Source organism: Cetorhinus maximus, chromosome 10 (genome assembly GCF_964194155.1).
Source record: "Cetorhinus maximus chromosome 10, sCetMax3.hap1.1, whole genome shotgun sequence".
In the NCBI taxonomy this organism is placed as follows: domain Eukaryota; kingdom Metazoa; phylum Chordata; class Chondrichthyes; order Lamniformes; family Cetorhinidae; genus Cetorhinus; species Cetorhinus maximus.
In genome coordinates, this window is record NC_135888.1 from 97142031 (window position 1) to 97162749 (window position 20719).

The 20719-nt window shown below is 37.7% G+C and overlaps 1 protein-coding gene across 12 annotated transcripts in view; it reads left to right on the top strand.

The window, feature by feature from the left end:
- ankhd1 (ankyrin repeat and KH domain containing 1) overlaps positions 1-20719 on the top strand; it is a 199595-nt gene that overhangs the window by 129830 nt on the left and 49046 nt on the right. For 5 of the 12 annotated variants that reach the window (XM_078550823.1, XM_078550826.1, XM_078550827.1 and 2 more), the window contains 4 exons: positions 8316-9056; positions 16985-17133; positions 18414-18525; positions 20549-20694. In XM_078550823.1, the coding sequence (XP_078406949.1) occupies positions 8316-9056; positions 16985-17133; positions 18414-18525; positions 20549-20694 (1148 nt within the window). The remainder of the gene's footprint in view (positions 1-8315; positions 9057-16984; positions 17134-18413; positions 18526-20548; positions 20695-20719) is intronic. The other 7 variants (XM_078550825.1, XM_078550831.1, XM_078550821.1 and 4 more) reach the window with 3 other exon arrangements.

The following is a 20719-nucleotide window of genomic DNA, read 5'->3' on the forward strand; positions in this document are numbered from 1 at the left end:
CCTCTATCTTCTTGGCTTGGCATCAATTTTTCTCTGACCACCTATGAAGCGCTTTGGAACATTTCATCACACTGAAGATGCTATACAAATTTAAGCTTCTGATGTTGATAGCTGATAGGATATACCAAAGATGGGTATAAGACTTGTACGTCCAAAGCTTATACCCACTGTGGTTTATTTTGCAGAGAGGCAAGCAGTTAACACTGAAGCTCCACACCTCAAACTGAGGTATGGTGTGATTAGGAAAACAGTGGCTTTACATGGTCAGTTTTACTGTTCACCGTGCTGCTTCTGAGGAGTTCCTGGTATTAGCTGACTTGTAGGGAGCTCCCACATATGCGTTTGTCAGGTAGTGATCAACCAAAGACAATCCTTCTTGGGAAGGCTTTAAGGAAAAATAACTAGGACTTCTCCAATATGATGATTCTGGTGGTGGAAAAATGGAAAAGAAGTCAACTGACTTGGTAAGCCAGTATCTAATAGGTTTTCAGTTGCTACAGCTGATGCTTTACCAACAGCTCGGTTACTGAGAGACCTGTTTGTGGGGGGTGCAGGGGTACAGTTTCACACATCACTAAGATGTTGCCCTCATTGGATACTATTTTTAACTTGACAGCTGGGAGAAACTTGTGCTCTACTAGTAAGATATGTGGCACTAGCAGGACATGTGACTAAGCTCCCGGGAAATGTTAAGGCTAAGAGAAAAGATTGGGAGGGTCTTCAAGCTATTGCCAAAGGACTCTATTTAAGTAATTGTCATTTTTCCCCACAGGCAGCATGTTCAGCTATATCATGCAAATAGAAACTCTGCCTGTGTGGATTCTTAATAGCATGATTTAGAGCTGTAACCTGGTGATGAATTTTAGTGTATATTTTTAAAAATTATTTTGTGGGATGTGGGCGTTGCTGGCTAGGCGAGCATTTATTGCCAATCCCTAGTTCCCTTGAGAAGGTGGTGTTGAGCTGCCGCCTTGAACCGCTACAGTCCATGTTGTGTAGGTACACCCACAGTGTTGTTAGAGAGTTCCAGGATTTTGGCCTAGCGATGGTGAAGGAATGGCAATATATTTCCAAGTCAGGATGGTGAGTGGCTTGGAGGGGAACTTCCAGATTGTGGTATTCCCATGTGCCTGCTGCCCTTGCCCTTCTAAATGGTAGTGGTTGTGGGTTTAGAATATGTTGTCTAAGGAACCTTGGTGAGTTCCTGCAGTGCATCTTGCACCCAGCTATCAGAAAAAATTGGAAATTTCCAAAGTTTAATTGAATCTTAGAAATATTGTACAGTATGATGCCACTCTCAAATATGGAGGAAGGCATGCATCTGAGAATGTTTTTAAGGATATAAGACCAGATACAAGATTATTTTACAACAGTTTTTGCGTTGTGAGAAAAATATAAAAAATAAAGTGAGTAGATATTTGTATTTACTAGATTGGTTAGTATTATATAATGCTAGCTACTTGTTCTTTTGGCATATTTTAATATCTGAACACATCTCATTAAGCTTTGGAGTGACAGCTACCCTTCTCCACCTTTCAAGATACCCACCAACTAGATGCTCCTCAGTAAGAAGGGAGGCTGAAGACACTTCAGCAATTCCATTGGTGATCTGAACAGTGATCTCAGATCATCTGAAGGGATTGTTCAAGGTGGCTCCATATTATGCTAAATGCTTGCTCCTGGAGCTGAGGATGATGAATAGCGTATGAAGTATTTTTGCAGATGCACAGCTGGAATTGTAAGCAAATGTGTGGCCAGTGAGATCAGCTGCTGTAGTGCCTGCTGACAATGACCATGGCAATGGCAGGAGGACTGCTATTGCAGAGTTCCATAGTCAGAACTTTTTTCTGGAAGGAGAACCCAATACTGCCATGAAAATTCCCAATTAATTTGAGCAATGATTGTTAAGGCTCCACTGTAATGCGTTACTCAATCTATCCTAACTGTTAACTTTTTTATATCTAAGATATGTAATTTGTTTACAAATAGCTGCTGGGACTGAGGCAACCAAAGATTGTCCTTTGCAAGTTCACTGCTTTAACATCTGAACAGACTGAGGCAGACAGCCTTCACTGCAAAACACTTAATTTTAAACTAGAATAGTTAATGGCAAGGGAATGCATTTAGCTGTTACTTCACTTTTTTTAAAAAAAGGTATCCTGTTTACACTATAAGAACTCTCAAGTAATTGAAATATTTTGTTAAGGTCTTGCGGGGGATATAAAAGTTGCTTAGTCTGGACTAAACAAATTTCCATATAATTCAATAAAGGGCACAATGGTTTTTGGTTAAAGCATATTCATCTATATCAATTTCATTTTGAGACTTGGGTTGCAAATACACTTCAGCTACTTTTGTCTTGTTGCACTAATATTGTTAGTGTTGCCACCTCCCTAGGTTCAGAACACCAAACTAAAAATGTCTGAGGGCTCATAACAGGCGGACTGGCCTTAGTGTCTTAGCAGGATTAGTTAGGGGTTGTCATCTGCTTCATGAGATCTGCTTTGGAACTAGAATTATCACAGTGATACAGCAGTATAAAAGCAGCTTGTCATATTTGAATATTAAGATGTTCAAATCATAAGCAGTGATCAACAAATTGCCCTGTTAATATTAATTTATGGATTCTAGTTTTAAACTAGAATTATCAATATTAATACTATTAAGTGTTACTTTCTGGCACAAAAACACAACAGAAAAAGTGACTCAAAAATAAATTAAAGATATTAGATCCAAAGAGGAGCCATATAAAGTAGCTAGAAAAAGGAGCAAGCCTGAAGATTGGGAGCAATTTAGAATTCAGCAAAGGATGACCAGGAGATTGATTAAGAGGGGAAAAATAGAGTATAGGGGTAAACTTGCAAGGAACATAAAAGAGAACTGTAAAAGCTTCTATCAGTATGTAAAAAGAAAATGATTAGTGAAGACAAATATAGGTCCCTCGCAGCCCAAAAGGGGAGAATTTATAATAGAGAACAAGGGAATGGCAGAGCAATTAAACACTACTTTTGTGCTGCCTTCTGCGAAGATAGAACTAATACATTCTCAGAAATGCTAGGGAACGAAGGGTCTAGTGAGAAGGAGGAATTGAAGGAAATTAGTATTACTAAAATAATAGTGCTGGAGAAATTAATGGTCCTAAAACCCGATAAATCCCCAGGACCTGATAATCTGTAACCCAGTGTACTAAAGGAAATGGCCATGGAAATAGTGGATACATTGGTTGTCATCTTCCAAAATTCTGTAGATTCTGGAACAGTCCCAGCAGATTGGAGGGTGGCACTATTTGAAAAAGGAGGGAGGGAGAAAAGAGCGAATTACAGACCAGTTAGCCTAACATCAGTAGTAGTAGGGATAATGCTAGAGTCTATTATAAGGGATGTGATAATAGAACACTTAGAAAATATCAACGGGATTAGACAAAGTCAACATGGATTTATGAAAGGGAAAGCAGGTTTGACAAACCTATTGGAGATTTTAGTGGACGTAACTAGTAGAATAGATAAGGGAGAACCAGTGGATGTGGCGTATTTGGATTTTTAGAAGACTTTTGATAAAGTCCCACAAAAGAGGTTAGTGTGCAAAATTAAAGCACGTGGGACTGGGGGTAATATATTGGCATAGATTGAGAATTGGTTACAGACAGGAAACGGTAGGAATAAATGGGTCTTTTTCGGAGTGGCGGGCAGTGACAAGCGGGGCACCTCAGGGATCAGTGCTTGGGGCCCCAGCTGTTCACAATATAGATCAATGATTTTGATGAGGGAACCAAATGTAATATTTCCAAATTTGCTAATGACACAAAACTAGGTGGGAATGAGAGTGGTGAGGAGGATGTTAAGAGGTTTCAAGACGATTTGGACAAATTGAGTGAGTGGGCAGATGCAGTATAATGTGAATAAATTTGAAGTTGTCCACTTTATTAAAGTTCAGCTCACAGACCTCTGGATGTTAAATACAATTTCTAATTTTATGTATGGCTTGATGCAAATGGTGTTTAAACTTGTAACTGTTCATATTGTAACTGCTTAAAGTTGTCCACTTTTGTAGGAAAAACAAAATGGCAGAGTATTACTTAAATTGTGATAGATTGGGAAATGTTGATGTACAAAGGGACCTGGGTGTCCTTGTACACCAGTCGTTGAAAGCAAGCATGTAGGTGCAGCAAACGGGTAGGAAGGCAAATGGTATGTTGGCCTTCATTGCAAGAGGATTTGAGTACAGGAACAAGGATGTCTTACTGCAGCTGTACAGCGCCTTGGTGAGACCACACCTGGAGTATTATGTGCAATTTTTGATCCCTTTACCGAAGAAATGATATACTTGCCATGGAGGGAGTGCAGCGAAGGTTCACCAGACTGATTCCTGTGATGGCAGGATTGTCATATGAGGAGAGATTGGGTTGACTAGGCATGTTTTCGCTGGAGATTAGAAGAATGAGAGGGGATCTCATTGAAACGTATAAAATTCTGACAAGGCTGGACAGACTGGATGCAGGGGTGATGTTTCCTCTGGCTGGCGGAGGGGGTCCAGAACAAGGGATCACAATCACAATAGAATATGGGGTGGGCCATTGAGGACTGAGATGAGAAATTTCTTCACTGAGGGTGGTGAACCTGTGGAATTCTCTACCACAGAAGGCTGTGGAGGCCAAGTCACTGAATATATTTAAGAAGGAAATAGATTTCTATACTCTAAAGGCGTCAAGGGATATGGGGAGAGAGCAGGTGTATGGCATTGAGATAGAGGATCAGCCATGATCATATTGAATGGCCGAGCTGACTCGAAGGGTCAATTGGCCTACTCCTATTTTCTATGTTTCTATCACCAGCTTCCTGTTAGTCAATCTTCATCACAATTGCCTGAATTAATTATTCTGAGGTTAAATAAATTTAGCTAAACAGATATAAAATATATAAGTCTACTCTACTTAACAAATTCAGTATTATATGTTTAGCAAATTAATATCCTGATCTCTCAGTTCACATTGTGAATAACATGCTGCTAATTTTGTTGTGTAAATTTTCCTTGCATCTAGCTTTTGATGCATATTAAGCAGGTGACTGCATAATGTGAAGTATTTAATTTTTAAATATTTTCTGCAAAAGATAGATATGAACTGTTGTATTTTTATCAAGTTGTGAAATCATCCTGCTCACATTTAATTTTAAAGTTACTTTAATATCAGCACATGTACAATGAGCCAACTGGCCACCACCTGTGTTGTGCCACTCTGTTTGCAAGACCTTTCAGTACATTTTGGATTGTTATGTGATTGACATTAAACAATACATGATTGACAGAGCAAACAATGTTTTAGCTTTAGAACCAATTAATAGTTGACACTTGTCAACAATTATTCCTATTGCCCTGTCCCATTACTTAACTAGTTTTACATAAGTGCAATTAATTTTGAAAAAGTAGATTGAGAATTATATTGATGGTAAAATTAATATTATTGAAAAAATTAAGGCATTACAGTGATAATTGAGCTTCTGAACACTGGACTATCTAATATCTAATATTTTAGTTACAGAAAATTCATTTGCTTTTGTTTCAAACCTCCAGTTTTCATTGTAAAATGTAGCATCGCTCCAAAATTAACGTTTTTTCTGTAAAAAGCAGTTTTGCTACATAATTAAAAGATGCCTGGAAGAGGATTGCAATTCAAATTCATTTTGTATCACATTTCAAGGGGTATTGTCTTCATGAAAAATGAAATGCCAGTCATTTTTGTCATTTGTGTAAACACAACATAAAAATGTCATCTCATTTGGATGCTATGTTGTGGCAAATGATGTGGTGTTCTTTGCACATGCAAACAAAAAAGCATTTGCCAAATGCTTTTGCATGAAGATGGTGTTTCTCTTGTAAAAGTTCATATTAATGTTTTTGTAAGCCAAAACACTTCCAGGAAAGCAAAATGCCACAGGTGCTAGAAATTTGCTCACTTTGGGTTAGTGAGGGCTAGCTAGTTGTCAACCGGCCATACACTGGCATGAAGTCTTACAGACCTACTGTAAATAGACATTGAGTGTCTTTGTCTACGAGCAGATATTTTAAAGCAAAAAAAAAAAATCCTTTTTTCAGGCAGCTGAATTTTGAGAGCTGTCTTGCTTTTTACTTTGGCAATGATTAAAACTTAGCAGAAAAATTAGGTTTAAAAGTTTTGAGAATTCATTTCTGCTTCAACATACTAGAAGAGTTAGTTAATGAATTGTTTTAAATTTCTAACAGACCTCCCATTTCTATGGATTTTGAATTCGAGCAGCTAAGACTGAAGCTTCAGTATCCTCCTCGGTTTTCTTTGGTCTGCCTTTTGTAATTGGCTGTTTTCAGACTGTTGTCATAATATATCTGCTAACTGCTGGTGGACTCACTCTCTCCTCCGTACCTCACCAAAAAAAATTGATGCACAGTATGTGCATGTGTACTTTTCAGAGGTGAAGATTATGAAGTATCTTTAGTTTTTATTATTAACTAATATCTTTCATCTGGAAATAGTTTTCAGTATACTTAATCAACTTGCTGCCTTCCTGAAGAGGATGATTCATTCTGAATTATAATTTTATGGGTTCAGGTTCCCTTTGCCGTCTTGTCCAAGTAATGAGTTCTCTCTGTGAGCATGAAACAGTAATTTGCATTTGTATTGTGCCTTTAGCTTAGTTAAAGGTCCCAAGATGCTTCACAGAAGCATTGCGAAACAAAATTTGACAGTCACATAAGGAGATATTAAGACAGGTCAAAAACTTATACAAAGCACTAGGTTTTAGAAAGTGTCTTAAAGGAGGAGAGAGGGAGGCAGAGAAATTTAGGGAAGCAATTTCAGAGCCTAGGTCCAAGACATCTGAAGGAATGGTAGAGAGATCAGGAACGTACAAGAGATTAGAATTGGAGCATTGTAGAGTTGAAGAGGTGCTGAGATAGGAACTAGTGGGCCATTGAAGAATTCTATGACAGACGAGAATTTAAAATAGAAGTGTTGCTGGATCAGGAACCAATGTAGGACATTGAGCACAGGGGTGATGGGTGAAAGGGGCTAGGTGTCAAGTTGGGATATGGATGTAGAAGTGTCATTATGCTCTTCACATGAGTGCTATCAAAGATGAGCTTAATCCTGTCCATGCCCAATATCCATACATTATTGTTTCCCAACAAGGGTCTTTGGATAATGACCAGGAATGGAAACTCTACCGATTTTTTTTCCCTTTCCCAACCCTGGCCCTGAGGACATGCATAGTCCTCCTGCTGCTTGAGCTGAGATCAACTAACTCTGTAAAAGACTAGAAATTAAGCCTGATGCTTTCCTTGTCCAGCATCACCACGAGCTTTATTGCATGAAACTATGGAACCATCGAGGAAAATTTACCTGTCAACTTGAAATAGTCTTCTGTGAAAATTTAATTTGCAAACCTCAAATATTTGTATATTTGAAGTTCATTAGCATCTCTTTCCATGTGGCATCAGCATATAGAGTTAATGGACAAGTTATAGTATTCAAAATACATGCATGATTTCTGTTGTGCAATTCTTTAAAAAGAAATCTAGAGAAACACGGAACAATTTTTAAAAACGTTACATATGAATCTTTTCTGATTTTGGATAATTATCTAGCAGTTAATGTGATTTACCTAGTCTAATTCAAAATGAAATATAGATTGAGAATTATTACCATTGGAAAGTTTTGGTCAAAGTTTCTTCAGATAGCCACTTTTAGTTGCACCCTATAACATTTAGTCTAGACCTCTAGGACTTGACAGAAATTGTCCAAGTGTAAATTATCTAAATATTCAGAAAATTTGAATCCCCACAGTTGCATTATTTGGCAGCCTTTTCCAGTTGACCTGTGAGCCACTTTAAGTTTGATTTGGATAAGCTTATAATATCTGGGGGCAAGAATTATGTAGATGTAGCATTCAAACATGGAAATAGATTATCATTTAAAACATTATTACAATACCAAGTTTTAAAAGTGACTTAATATTGTTCAGCCATCTTGCTATTTTTGTACTTCTGCCCTATATCCAAGCTTAACATTTTCTAGAAATGCCATAAAGGAGACTATTTTTAATGTAATTTTTTTTCCTTTCCCTCTTACTCTGACAAAAAAAATCATGACAAATAATTTCAGATACCTTACAAAACTGATATCTGGAATGCAAATACTTCATTAGATTGAACAAAGCAAATGTAGAATAGTTTATGTTCAGTGCTAGACTGAATAAAAGCCACAAAGTGGTGAAAAGTTTACACTGGTTTCACATGGGTAAGTAATTTTTGCATGGCATTTTTTCAAACATTTTTCGTGTGCTTAGGTACATCCAAGCAGAAGTCCAGTCCCCTGCAGGTAGCGGAACAGGATGTCCAGCCCTTCCACGAATACCAGCCTTTAGAATGCATTGTGGAAGAAACGGAAGGCAAGCTGACAGAGCTGGGACAAAGAATTAACGCAATTGAGAAGGCACAATTGAAGTCACTAGAGTTGATTCAGGGAGACACTTTAACCAAAGACAAGATAGAAGAACTAAAAAAGAGCAGAGAAGAGCAAGTCCAGAAGAAGAAAAAGATTTTGAAAGAGCTGCAAAAAGTTGAAAGGGAATTGCAGCTGAAAACTCAGCAGCAGTTTACCAAAGAGTACTTGGAAGCCAAGGGTCAACAGCAGACGCTTCAGCTCCAGCAACAACAGCAGCAATGCCCACAAGGAGGACTGTTCCCCCAGGTGGGGACTGGTGACTGTCTGCCAGAGGAAGACTTTTCAAAGTTGCCTCAGGTGGACACCATCTTGCACAGAGATGGCCAGCAGCAGCCACCTGCAACCCAAATGGGGTTTGTTCCTATCCAACCTTTAGCAACACAAGTGTCTCCAAACTTTACTAGTTCTGTTTATCCTATCACTAACGTACCTGATCTACAGCGAGTAATTGTGAACCAGCCTTTGTTAGGACAGGCACAACTTGCTGGACTTGGACAGGGACTCTTAGCTCAAGCACCTGATGGATTAATGGTTGCAACTCCAGCACAGACGCTAACTGACACTCTTGATGACATCATGGCAGGTGGGTTAAGAATTGGTCAACTTTACCTTTTACCTTTGCTCACATCTACTAGCTTTTAGGTACAAATGGACTTTTTGTTAGATCCATTGAGACACAGAACTATAGATTTAACAGCACGCTAATGCTTAATCAAACTATTGCAATAGCAAGGCTGTTTAAGCCAGCTGACTAATACCATTCCTTTCAAATAGTACTTGATTTTTGAAATGCTGGAAGTGCAGAGAAGTTAATCATTATCTGAAAGAGAAAGTAAGACTAATGTTTTGACTATGATACTCCATCACAATTGAACAGCCCTTATAAGAACCATACCTCAAACTGTTAACTTTTCTTTTTCTATCAATGCTTGTTAACTTGCTGTGCATTGTCAGCATGTTCTTTTTTTTCATATTTCCAGTTTTTATAAATGTTCTTTATAATTTCTCATTGACACTTTGTGTCATTAATAAGATGAAAAATAAAATGGGCATGCAAATCACAAACATTAGCTTGAAAGTATAATCAGGATTTTTTTTTGCTAAAATTGACATGTTTTGCCATTCACATGTATAAATGCATGGGACAGGATCTCTGTTTTGACTTTTGTTCTATCCCTTTAACCTTTTTATGTGGCAATTTTGTAACTGGTCTGTCGTTTTTATTGACCTTCGTCCCACAATAGTTTAAACCACATGAAGCTGAAATAGAGTATATTGTACAACTTGGGGGACAGTTTTATTACACATTTTGTCACTGCAAAGCCAGTGCCACTTTGAGTAATGCAACCTGTGCAGTATAACTGCAGTTAAATTGGAATAAGTTTGAGATTCAGCTTTGGATAAGAAACAACTTCCAGGAGGTTATTTCACACCAATGGCTTTGCACCAACTAGAATTTGGCTGCCACAGTACAGAAACTTTTAAGTAAAAAAACAATCCAGCCAACCACTGGCTTGAAAATATAATCTTCTATATTTTAATGTTATGCAGTGGCTGTTGTGAGAAGTTGATGTTGCCTTATTGTAGAGTGAACAGTGAAGCTCATTTACACTATAATTGCAGGTACTGCCATTAAACAGTAGTTTGCTATAACTGTAGCACTTCCAGTAAAAATTCAAAATCAAAATTTATATTTTGTATATCAAGAAACCAAAACTCAGCCTCCTGTTTCACATAAAGCTGATGTGCTTCAAAAGCTCTTGTAATGTATTACTATTTTCCAATCAAAATGCTTTATTCTTAAGACTATGAACCTGAATGAATTGATTCTAACTTGCACTTCTCAGGTATCCCTTTATGAAGGATTAAGGAACACTAATTTTCGAAAATGGGCAAAACTTAAACATTGTGTTGAATCAGTCTGATCTTAGCCTTTACTTAAGAATTTAATGTAGTTTGTCATCCGATGGGAAGGTCCCATCTTCTAAATATCATGCTAATTTGAACTGTCCAAAGTAATGGAAGAGAGTTGTCACAGTGGTACACTTTTCTGGTTTCATAAATATGGTTCTCTAATGCCAGGTTATGTTTGATATTCAGGGGAGTATTTCAATTAGTTTGAGAAGATGGTGTAAAATTTGGATTCAAAATTCCAAATATTAGGTATTATAAATGGACATTTTTGAAAGCGCTGAATAGTTGACTCATGAGGAATGCGGTTTGTTTTTCAGACTTAATTGGATTTTAGCTCCAAAGAGCATGGACATAAGACTCAATCTTACTGAATTTTTTAGTGAACTGTTAGTTGGCTGATGGTAGATGTTTGTAGTGTGTTTTTTAAAACTCTGTGCTATTTGTTGCGGTGGTAAATTATAATAGTGGCACCTAGTGGTAGCATGATGACACCCTAGGATTTTGTTCAAAATTTATTGCAAGCAAAACCTCTTTCACATCAGAATTAAAACACAGCCAGTCACTTAAATATTAGCAGTACTTTGTTCTGTTAGGCCTAATCTTTGTTGTAATTTAATGTAATTCTTTGCATATTAAATGTATTGTGAATCTGTTAATTTGGACTGAAGTTGTGTGAAAATGGGTTACGAGTTTTAAAAAAAATAATTTTTTCAAATGAAAGGTAATATCCTTTTGGCATAAAAATATAACTGAATTGTGCTATTTGCAACAGCTTGGAATGGATAGCAGTTGCATTTCAAAAATGAACTTTTTGCCCCTTAGGAGGCGAGAGCCCTGTTGTCCTCCTGTGGAGGTGTGATTCTCACTGTAAAACACTTGTCCTCTTCCTTGGGTTGTCCCATACCATTCATTACCTGCAGCTAAGAGAGCTGAAACCAGCAACTACAAGTTGCACTAAAGATTCTGGGTAGGTAGAGGAGAAGGCAGAAAGCTGTCCAATTGTGTGTTTTTTCTTTTTAATTGTTTTGATTAACTGGAGTTATATTTGAATTGAATTGAATTCAAAATGAATTAATCCCATTTCAGAAATCTATAGTCTGCATTAAAACACTCCCACATCAGATATAACGCAGCCAGATTAGAGTAAAGCACTCTCTATTCTATAGTAGTTCTGTTTCTGAGCCATAATCTTGGATGAGCACTCACTATTTTTACCAGTGTGATACTTCCCATTTCCCATGATCCAGTAGTCTCTAGGAGATTGCTAAATTTAGGGGCAGTTTTGTGCTGTGGTCCATGTCCACTCGGATCTGGATTGATGCTGTTCAAGCTAATTTCACACACGACCATTAGCGTGAACTGCTAGGAGAGCGTTTCATCCCATCAGTCTGGGGCTGGACTTGAAGTCAGGTTCTGAAGGTCAAAAGCTACTGTCTTGTTCACTGTACTATCCACTCTGTTTGCCTATATCATTACTATCCAAGGAGCAAAATTGAGGGGCAAATTAGCAAATATTTCCAGAACCTTGTGCTATGCTAAACTATCATTTATAGTTTCCAATTCTTTGTAAAGCATTCTAATTCCTTTCTGTCTCTTTCTGATCATGAAGAATCCTTCAGGAATTGATCCTTGCTCTAAAATGACCTTTTGGTTTTGGGACGGTGATTTTGCCTGGAAACAAATTAAATTAGCCAATATTCTGGCACATAGTTGCTGTTGTGATTTTCTTTTTTGCTGGAAAGTGCATGCTTTGATATCATTTGAGGACAGGATGTTCAACTGTGATTATCCCCACCATACACACACACAAAACCATTTGCACATTCTGTCCAGGCTTGTATACGAAGAATGACGACTTAACTGAAAATTCAGGACTGCTTGACTGCCCTGGAGTGGTGGATAACATCCAAAATGGGAAAGATGCTGAAGATTGTTTAACATAAGAACGACTCAAAGATGGGCTGTTATCGGAACAATTTTTTTGCATGTAAACTTGGGTACTAATACAAAAATAAAAATTCAACCATTTTAAAAATCAGCAATTTTGGAGAGACCCTTTTTAGATCAGCAACTTCTACAGTGTACTAAGTTTTTAATGTCAAATGTCCTGGTCAACATTTACTTCGACCAGCACCAAAGCAGATTCTGGTCATTTGTCTTGTGTGTGAGAATTTGTGTAAATTGGCTGTTGTGTAGCAAATTATAACAGTAACTAAGTGTCAATCATAACCGTGTTTTCAAATTTACATCAGTTTAGCTAACAACTTATACCTCTGCTTTCCAAGACAGAAATACAGCTCTTGTTTAGCTTGCAAACTCAACACCCTGGGACAAGCTTTTTTCAAAATTTTTAGTTTAAAATTTATAGGTCTTTTTTTTTTCTTGCCATCAGTACCCTTTTGGAAAGGATGGTTAAGACTCGATTTTTTTTCCAGTTTGATATTATGTGCACCTTCTGTATAGTTCTGCTGTTAGCAGCAGTTGTTTAAACAATAAGGTTCTTTCTGTAACTTTTCTAGCACTAAGGACGACTGAAAATCATACACGCATTTAAGATTGAAGTATTTCTGAAAAACTATATGGAAAATATATTTTTGGAACCTTTTTTATTGTAACCATATTTCATTCAGGGTTTGCAAATGCGAACTGTATCATTTTCACTTGCACTATCTAGGTGTTTTGTAAATAAACCCTGTCTTTTGACCATTTTTCTCTCCTAACTGGTCCAGTTGTTAATCACCTGGGGTATAAGGAAATTTTTATGCCCTGCTGGGCTAGTGTATCCAAATTTTCATTTGCTTTACTTTCACTGTTAAGTTAAATATCTTTTGTACACATCTATTAAGTTCATTCTGAGTTTTTTTTTGGCTGAAGAATCCTTATTTATTAAGACATTCCATATAGCTTTTTTTCCTTTTGCTATTGGGGTCAGCCTCAACACATTCTACACTATATTTCCAGGTTATGGCAACTCACTTATGTGACAATGACAAGTGGAGTAAATGGGGGAATTTTATAGCTTCAGCTTGAATTCTGAAAAATTGAATTTAACTGATACAGCAATATAAACCAGTATCCCGTATGCTTTATCAGCGTTCATATTACTTGGACAGATCACTTGGGCATCAGCCCTTTTCCTCCCCCAGTGGCGTGTTCTGCTCCACAAATGGAGTACCATGCCTGTCTTCATTTCAAGTCTGCATTACCTTGCATTTGTCTGTATTTAGCTTTGTTTTTCACTGATCATCTTTGGTTTGAACTTTATTGGGTTCTTTGTAACATCTCAGCTACCTTGTTGCTTGGTGTCATCTGTAAACTTTACTATTGCAATTTCAAATGTGTACAAGGAACAGGAGGGATCCTGCTAATAGCTCTAGCATACCATACTTTTCTTGCTCTCTTTGTGACCTGGCTCCCTTTGACTCCCTTTAGCTGGTTAACTAGTTCATAGCTTGTATCCAGTGGCTTAATTTGCAACCTTGTGTTGCACTTTATCAGAGACCTTTTGAAGTAAAGGAACTCGGTGTCATATGCTTTGCCCTATTTTCCCCTCCCCAGAGTTGGCAAATTTATATTATCATGTAGAACCAAGTTAGCTGAAAGGGAGGTCTCAAGTTTACCTCTCGTTTTGTGCTGAGTTTGCTGATCTCAGCAAGGAAGTAGTAATCTGTATAAGGGAGAGTATTAATCAGCCAGGATACTAATTCCTACCACTTATTGAGTACCATATTGTGGAAGTGCACACCTGAACATGTAGAATGAGTCTATGATAGAGCTGAGCTGTGCTGTGAAGTTCTGCATGGCCAAATAGCCTGCCATTTGTCATTGTCCATTTTGGGTGAAGCATGTCATTTCGGATGACATACTGGAGACTTGGCATCCCATTGAAGGAAAGAACGTTTGTTTTCGGAGAAACGGCCTTCATAGCCATTGAATTACTTTTGAAGTGTAGGCAGATATAGACAAAAAAAATCCCACAAACAGCAAGTAAGGTGAATGACCAGTTATCTTGCTTTTGGTGATTAAGTGCAGCATTATTAGCAAGTAATGCTATTTACATCTATGTACCCAGGAAGTGTACATCTCATTTTATAGCCAGTACCTCCAACACTGTTGCACTTCCTTAGTATTTGTGTGCCAGTTTAGGTTATCTGCTCAAACCCTGGAACACATGAACCCACAACCTTGGATTCAAGAATATGATCAACTGAGTTTGATAGGTAAGGGGAGAAAATCGGGGGTGGGGGGGGAACCCGGGGGAGACTCATAATTTTCGTAATTTAAATGCATGCCGGTAGGGGTGGGCAGCATGTTCTCTCTGCTTTTGGAAGAAGTTATTTCTGCTGGATTATTCTCCCAAGTTGCTGAACTTTCAATGCCTTTAAGTGGCCATTCTTCAAGCCTGACCAAGATGGTGAATACTGGCACATCGTTTGACCAACGAGAACATCATAAGGATGTCCACTGTCTATAATATGCACTTTTCCAGCAAACAGTGATTAGAAATGGGTACCATGATAAATTGCTTGCTCTTTTTCCTCAATTAAGCTATGTATTCACTGCACACCCCCCCTCAATGCCCCAGCCACTCAAACATATGATATGCTCATGGATGCTGAGGTATAATTGTAGTGCTGCCAGCAGCGATCTGCTTGGACTCCCATGAATAATAAGGTGAAAATTGATGCCTTTTTGGCCTGTTTAGTTCAGTAAATGTTACATCCACCTACTGAGTCACTGGGAGCCCATATTTTCAATATTTAAATTACATGGTTAAATATTACATGTTAATTTATTGAAGTGTCTTCCCTATCACGCAGGAAATGACAAATTGAGTTGCACTCATTTTGCACCTAACCTTTGCGTAGTTGTAGAGATGGTTGTCAGAGATTGGGATTAGATTACCACACCAGCTTCAGGAATAATGCATGGCACTGGGACAGCAACTGGAAATTTCAACAATTGCACATCTCGCACCTATGAATTGTACAAATCAAGCTGCTTTAGTTGGACCTTCTATTTTCAGGTGAGGTGGGGAATGAGAGAAAAAATTTTCCCATCCAAACAATATTTCCATCTGAGAAGAAAACTCTACATCAAAGAATTCTCCTTGTAATTTTTTTCATCCCAGTGGTCAGAAAAGTAAATGCATTTTTTTGTTTCTAAATTGTATGAATTAATTCAACAGGAGAAACCTGAAACATGTGAAGCTTACTATCCTGTTGAATATTTTTTAATGTAAGATAGTAAATGGGTGCATTTGTTCTTGAGGCAGCTAGCTCTTACAAATGAGCTGGAGATTATGAGCATTCTAAGAACAAAATTTGATTAACAGGCCTAATACAAAACAATTTGTGTGAAGTTGGGGCAAAGTGAAGAAGCCCTTTACTCTGTAACTCATCGTCGCTGATTTGGAGTACCTAATGTTGGCACAATGGGAAAGATATGACATCCCTGAAATCTATCACAGCTGTAAAAATTCAACCCTATGCCTTTATCCCTGTGGAGTGGAGACACAATTTCTAGCACATTTTATTTTATGATGTATACCACTTGGAGTCCAGCACTAAGTGCTCTTGCTCAGTAGTCAAGAAGCAATGAAGTCATCTTGAAGTAGACAGGCTACCATCTGGTGCATTCAGTCTCCAGATGGAAAGGGACCAGTTCATTAAAGTTTTCAGTGGGTGATTTTTGTTTTAACTATTCTATTAAACAACTAGTTATTAAATGAATTTTGGCAGTTGGCTGGAGTCCTCGGTAATTAGATGGTTGCACAAAATGACCTGATTTGGGGTTTCCTTACATTAAACCACCCAGAATCCTCCAAATGACTTGTTTCCTGATTAGAATACTTGTTTTCAGGGCAGTGAATTATCTAATTGTTTTAATTGCAGCAGCTTTAAAGATCCTTTGAATGAAGTTTTCCTTTGTGATTTTTAAAAAATATATAATGTTAGTCTGGATTGCTTTAACCTTTCAATTTAACCAATGAAGAAACCTGGAACTGAACAATTATCGTAGAACTTAAGGACGTCTTTATTGATAGAATATCAATACTCTTTATTTTCATTATGCTAGTTTTGTTGATATATATATATATTCAACTTCTTGGTTTCATAATTAAAATAATCTCAGATTTTCATTTCAGAAACTTAATGGGTCTTTTGAGGAGTAAGATCAATAGGGTGCCATCCTTGAGACTACTTGGGCTATAGTTCAAAATTATTAAACTACTTTAATGGAGATTCTTCAATTTTCTGCAATTCCTAAATATGTTGCTTCCTTATTTAGCGATGTTATGTAATGCTGTCTTGTAAAATACTGGCATAATAATGGACCAGCTTTCTGAGGCACTGTTAGCTAGGTTAAATTTGTCTTGAACATCTCAATCTTACGTCTTAAACAGAATGATATTTGGATTTTATTTCTTAGTTATTCAATTCTAGGTTATATTTGCAACACGCTGAAAGAGGTGCTGTTTCAAATTATGATCTCACTTTCCAAAATATGCTTGATCTTTGGTCAGTTGTATGCATCTAGCAAAACTCTGAAGTTGTTTCTTGTTTTGAGGAAATGACAAGTGATTTTGTTTTGCAGCAGTGAGTAGTAGAATGCCTTCTGGACCGAATGCTTCTTCTCACACTACAACACCCCCTACTCCTCAGCCTCGTACTCAAACTCCCAGTCCAGTTGTTTCTCCTTCATCAATGCTGCCCCTCTACCCTTCAGTTGAAATTGATGCACAGGTAAATATTCTGTAAGCATGTAATGCACCAGGAAATAGCAAAATAGAAATTTATTGAACATATTTTTGAATTATATAGTGTTTTAGATGCAGTTGTTGATGCTTGTGATACTAGGATTTGGATGATCATTTTACAAGATATGCATGTCTCGTGATTGAGTAGGGAAAATACTAGAATCAATAGGGACATGATATTGGGGCACTTAGAAAATGACAGAACAAATGGGCAGAGCTATCACGGATTTATGAAAGGGAAATGGTGTTTGACAAATCTGTATTTTTGAGGATGTGGCTAGTAGGGTGGGTGAGAAAGAAGCAGTGGAAGTAGTGTATTTGGATTTTCTTCTCAATGGAGTGCAGTGCAAGAGTTTATTGCACAAAATTGGGGCTTGGGGTAATATATTAGCATGGATTGAGGAATAATTAACCAACGGAAAGCAGAGTAGGAGTAAATAGGTTATTTTCGGGAAACTTGGGTAATTTTCAGAGGGATCTAGGTGTCCTTGTATATGAATCACAAAGTTAATGTGCATGTACAGCAAGTGATTAGAAAAGAAAATGGCATGTTATACTTGAAGAGGTTGGACTATAATGGTGAAGTCTTACTGCATGTGTATAGGGCCTTGGTGAGAGCACACCTGGACTATTTTGTGCAGTTTTAGTCTCCTTATCCAAGGAAGGATATACTTGCCTTGAAGTAAGTACAATAAAAATTCACTGGACTGAATCCTGAGATGAGAGGATTATGCTTTGAAGGAAGATTGAGTAGACTAGGCCTATCCTCCCTAGAGTTCAGGAGGATAAGAGGTGATCCCATTGAACATATGAAGTTTTTAAGGGGCTTGATAGGATAGATGCTGGGAGGATGTTTCCCCTTGCTGGGGGAGAACTAGAACTAGGGGTCACAGACTCAGAATGAGGGGTCAACCAGTTATGACTGAGATGAGAAATTTCTTCACTCTGAGGGCTGTGAACTTTTCTAATTTGCTACTACGGAGAGCTGTGGGTTCTTAGTCATTGAGTATATTTAAGTCAGAGATCAACAGGAATCAAGGAATATGGGAATCATGCTGGAAGGTTTAACTGACGTAGGTGGTCAGCCGTGGTCTTGCTGAATGACAGCAGGGCAGTGTTAGGTGGCAATTGCCTACTCCTTCTCCCTTGCATTCTCTTGTTTTTATGCATGTTAATGACATTTTTGAATATATGAATGTGGGGCTGCTTGTGTACTATACAGTTGATTTGAACCTTCATTGCACAATGCATTGTCTTTCTACTTAGACTGAGAGCAACCACGATACTGCATTAACATTGGCTTGTGCTGGGGGACACGAAGAACTTGTTTCAGTTTTAATAGCTCGTGGTGCTAACATTGAACACCGGGATAAAAAAGGTATGCATTAATTTGCCATTTAGATCAGCTTTCATTTAATGGAGATATGCAAGACATAATTTTGAAGCTGCTGTGTTCAGTAATGAGTATACTTTTTTGAGTACACATGCAACCCAGTGTAATGGGGAACCTTATCCTTGGATAGTGTTGAGAAATAATGTATTAATTGCTTGTTGCACACTCTACGAGGATAAACCTGGTTGACTTTGGGAGGAATTGAAGGGTTGGTTTACACAGATATCCACTGAATGCAGCTCCATTTATCAGGAAGATTGTTTTCCTCATGAGTTAATCATCTTTAGTTTTTTTGTCTGCCTTAAAATTTCTCAATTTTAAAAATATTTCTTGGGATGTGAGCCCAATTGTCCTTAAATAGGTGATGGTGAGCCGCCGCCTTGATTCGCTACAGTCCATGTGATATAGGTACCCCACAGTGCTTTTTTCTTGCCCTGTTGCGGCTTGCTATGCCTTTACAGAGGGCATTTAAGAGTCAACCATATTATTGTGGAGTTGCATGTAGGCCAGGTAAGGATGGCGGATGTCCTTCACTGAAGGACATTAATGAGCCAGGTGGGTTTTTTACTGGAATCCCAGTAATTCCCTGATCATTATTAATGAGATTATTTCATTCCAGACTTATTAATTGAATTTAAATTTCCTCAGCTGTCATGGTGGGATTTGTATCTGAGAGTATGGAGCATTAGTCCAGGCGAATGATTACTAGTCCAGTAACATTACCACTATGCTACTGTCCCTTGTGTTACTTGCTTTTGAGTAATTGGGATATTCATTTGGAGGATGAAATTCAAGGTCATGTTTTGCAGCTATGAATCTGACCACCATATCTTCTGTACTAGGGGATGGGGCATGATAGGAAGCATGGGCCAAATATATACACTTTCTTGATTTCTTTATAGCATGCAAGCATGCCATTTGACCAAACAGATCCATACAGGTGTTTATGCTCCACATTATTTTCTTTCCACCTTACTTTATCTCACCATTTAATCATATTTTATCACTTTCAGTGAGCACAGAGCTGCCTTACAGGGCTGCGCAGAGTGAATTTCTTAGCTGATCAACCAGTAGTCAGCAAACGTGACCACTTCAGGTGTTCTGCATGTGTTACCAAGGGTCATTGTCTCCAGAAGTGTCTATAGAAATCACCACTTTTCTTTGGAAACAGCACTGGTTACTCATCTATGTGGTTTGGGGATAGGTTTGTTCCCTATATTTCTCGATTAAAATATTGTATCGATTTCATCTATATCTATTTTGCACCCATCTAACCTTTTGGAAGTAGAGAGCCATTTTCACTACTGCATTGCTAAGCAAATCTTAGCATTGTGGTTTGAGAAGTCCAGAGTTTAGTATAACTAGATATCTAGTCGGTAAAGTTAGTATTCAAGCTCTCTGCTTTGTATGGAGGCTTACAAAATGGATAAGTGTAAACTTCATTACTGATTGGCAGATGTGGATTATGGGGTCTTCTGTATATTAAATAAGACATTTATAGGCTAAGTTCAAAAGTGAATTTAAAATACCTGTAAGATTTCAGCATTTTCATTCAAACAAATGAGTATTTTTAAAACATTATATAGGGGATCGTTATTGTTGGTTAACCTGCCCTTAATTAATGTAATGGCCAGCAAAATATTGCTACCTAATTGAGGTGCGATGACCAATGTAAATAATTAGATTGTTATTTGTATGCCTTGGTATTGAACCTTGCAGTATATTTATTCTCAGAACTGATCTAATGACATCCAGAAGTTGTTTACTACTTGAGGGAAAATCAAAAGAGGATCACTGCTTAAAAAAAAGGTCCTACAGCAACCCAGCAAAGATCCCCTGTTTATATTCATTTGGTGCCCCCCACCACTGCATTGCTGAAATCAAGAAGTCGGAGTGGAGATCCAATTTTATTAACCACTCTAATGTCACATGTTGATCATTATATTCATTTAAATGTGATCTATTTAATTAGTCTGTTAAAATGCTTATCTATTTTTCTTCCCATTAGGTTTTACTCCACTTATTTTGGCTGCTACAGCTGGTCATGTTGGGGTTGTAGAAATTCTATTGGACAAAGGTGCAGATATTGAAGCACAATCTGAACGCACCAAGGATACGCCATTGTCATTGGCTTGTTCTGGAGGAAGGCAAGAGGTGAGAAACCTTCTGTTAACTTTTC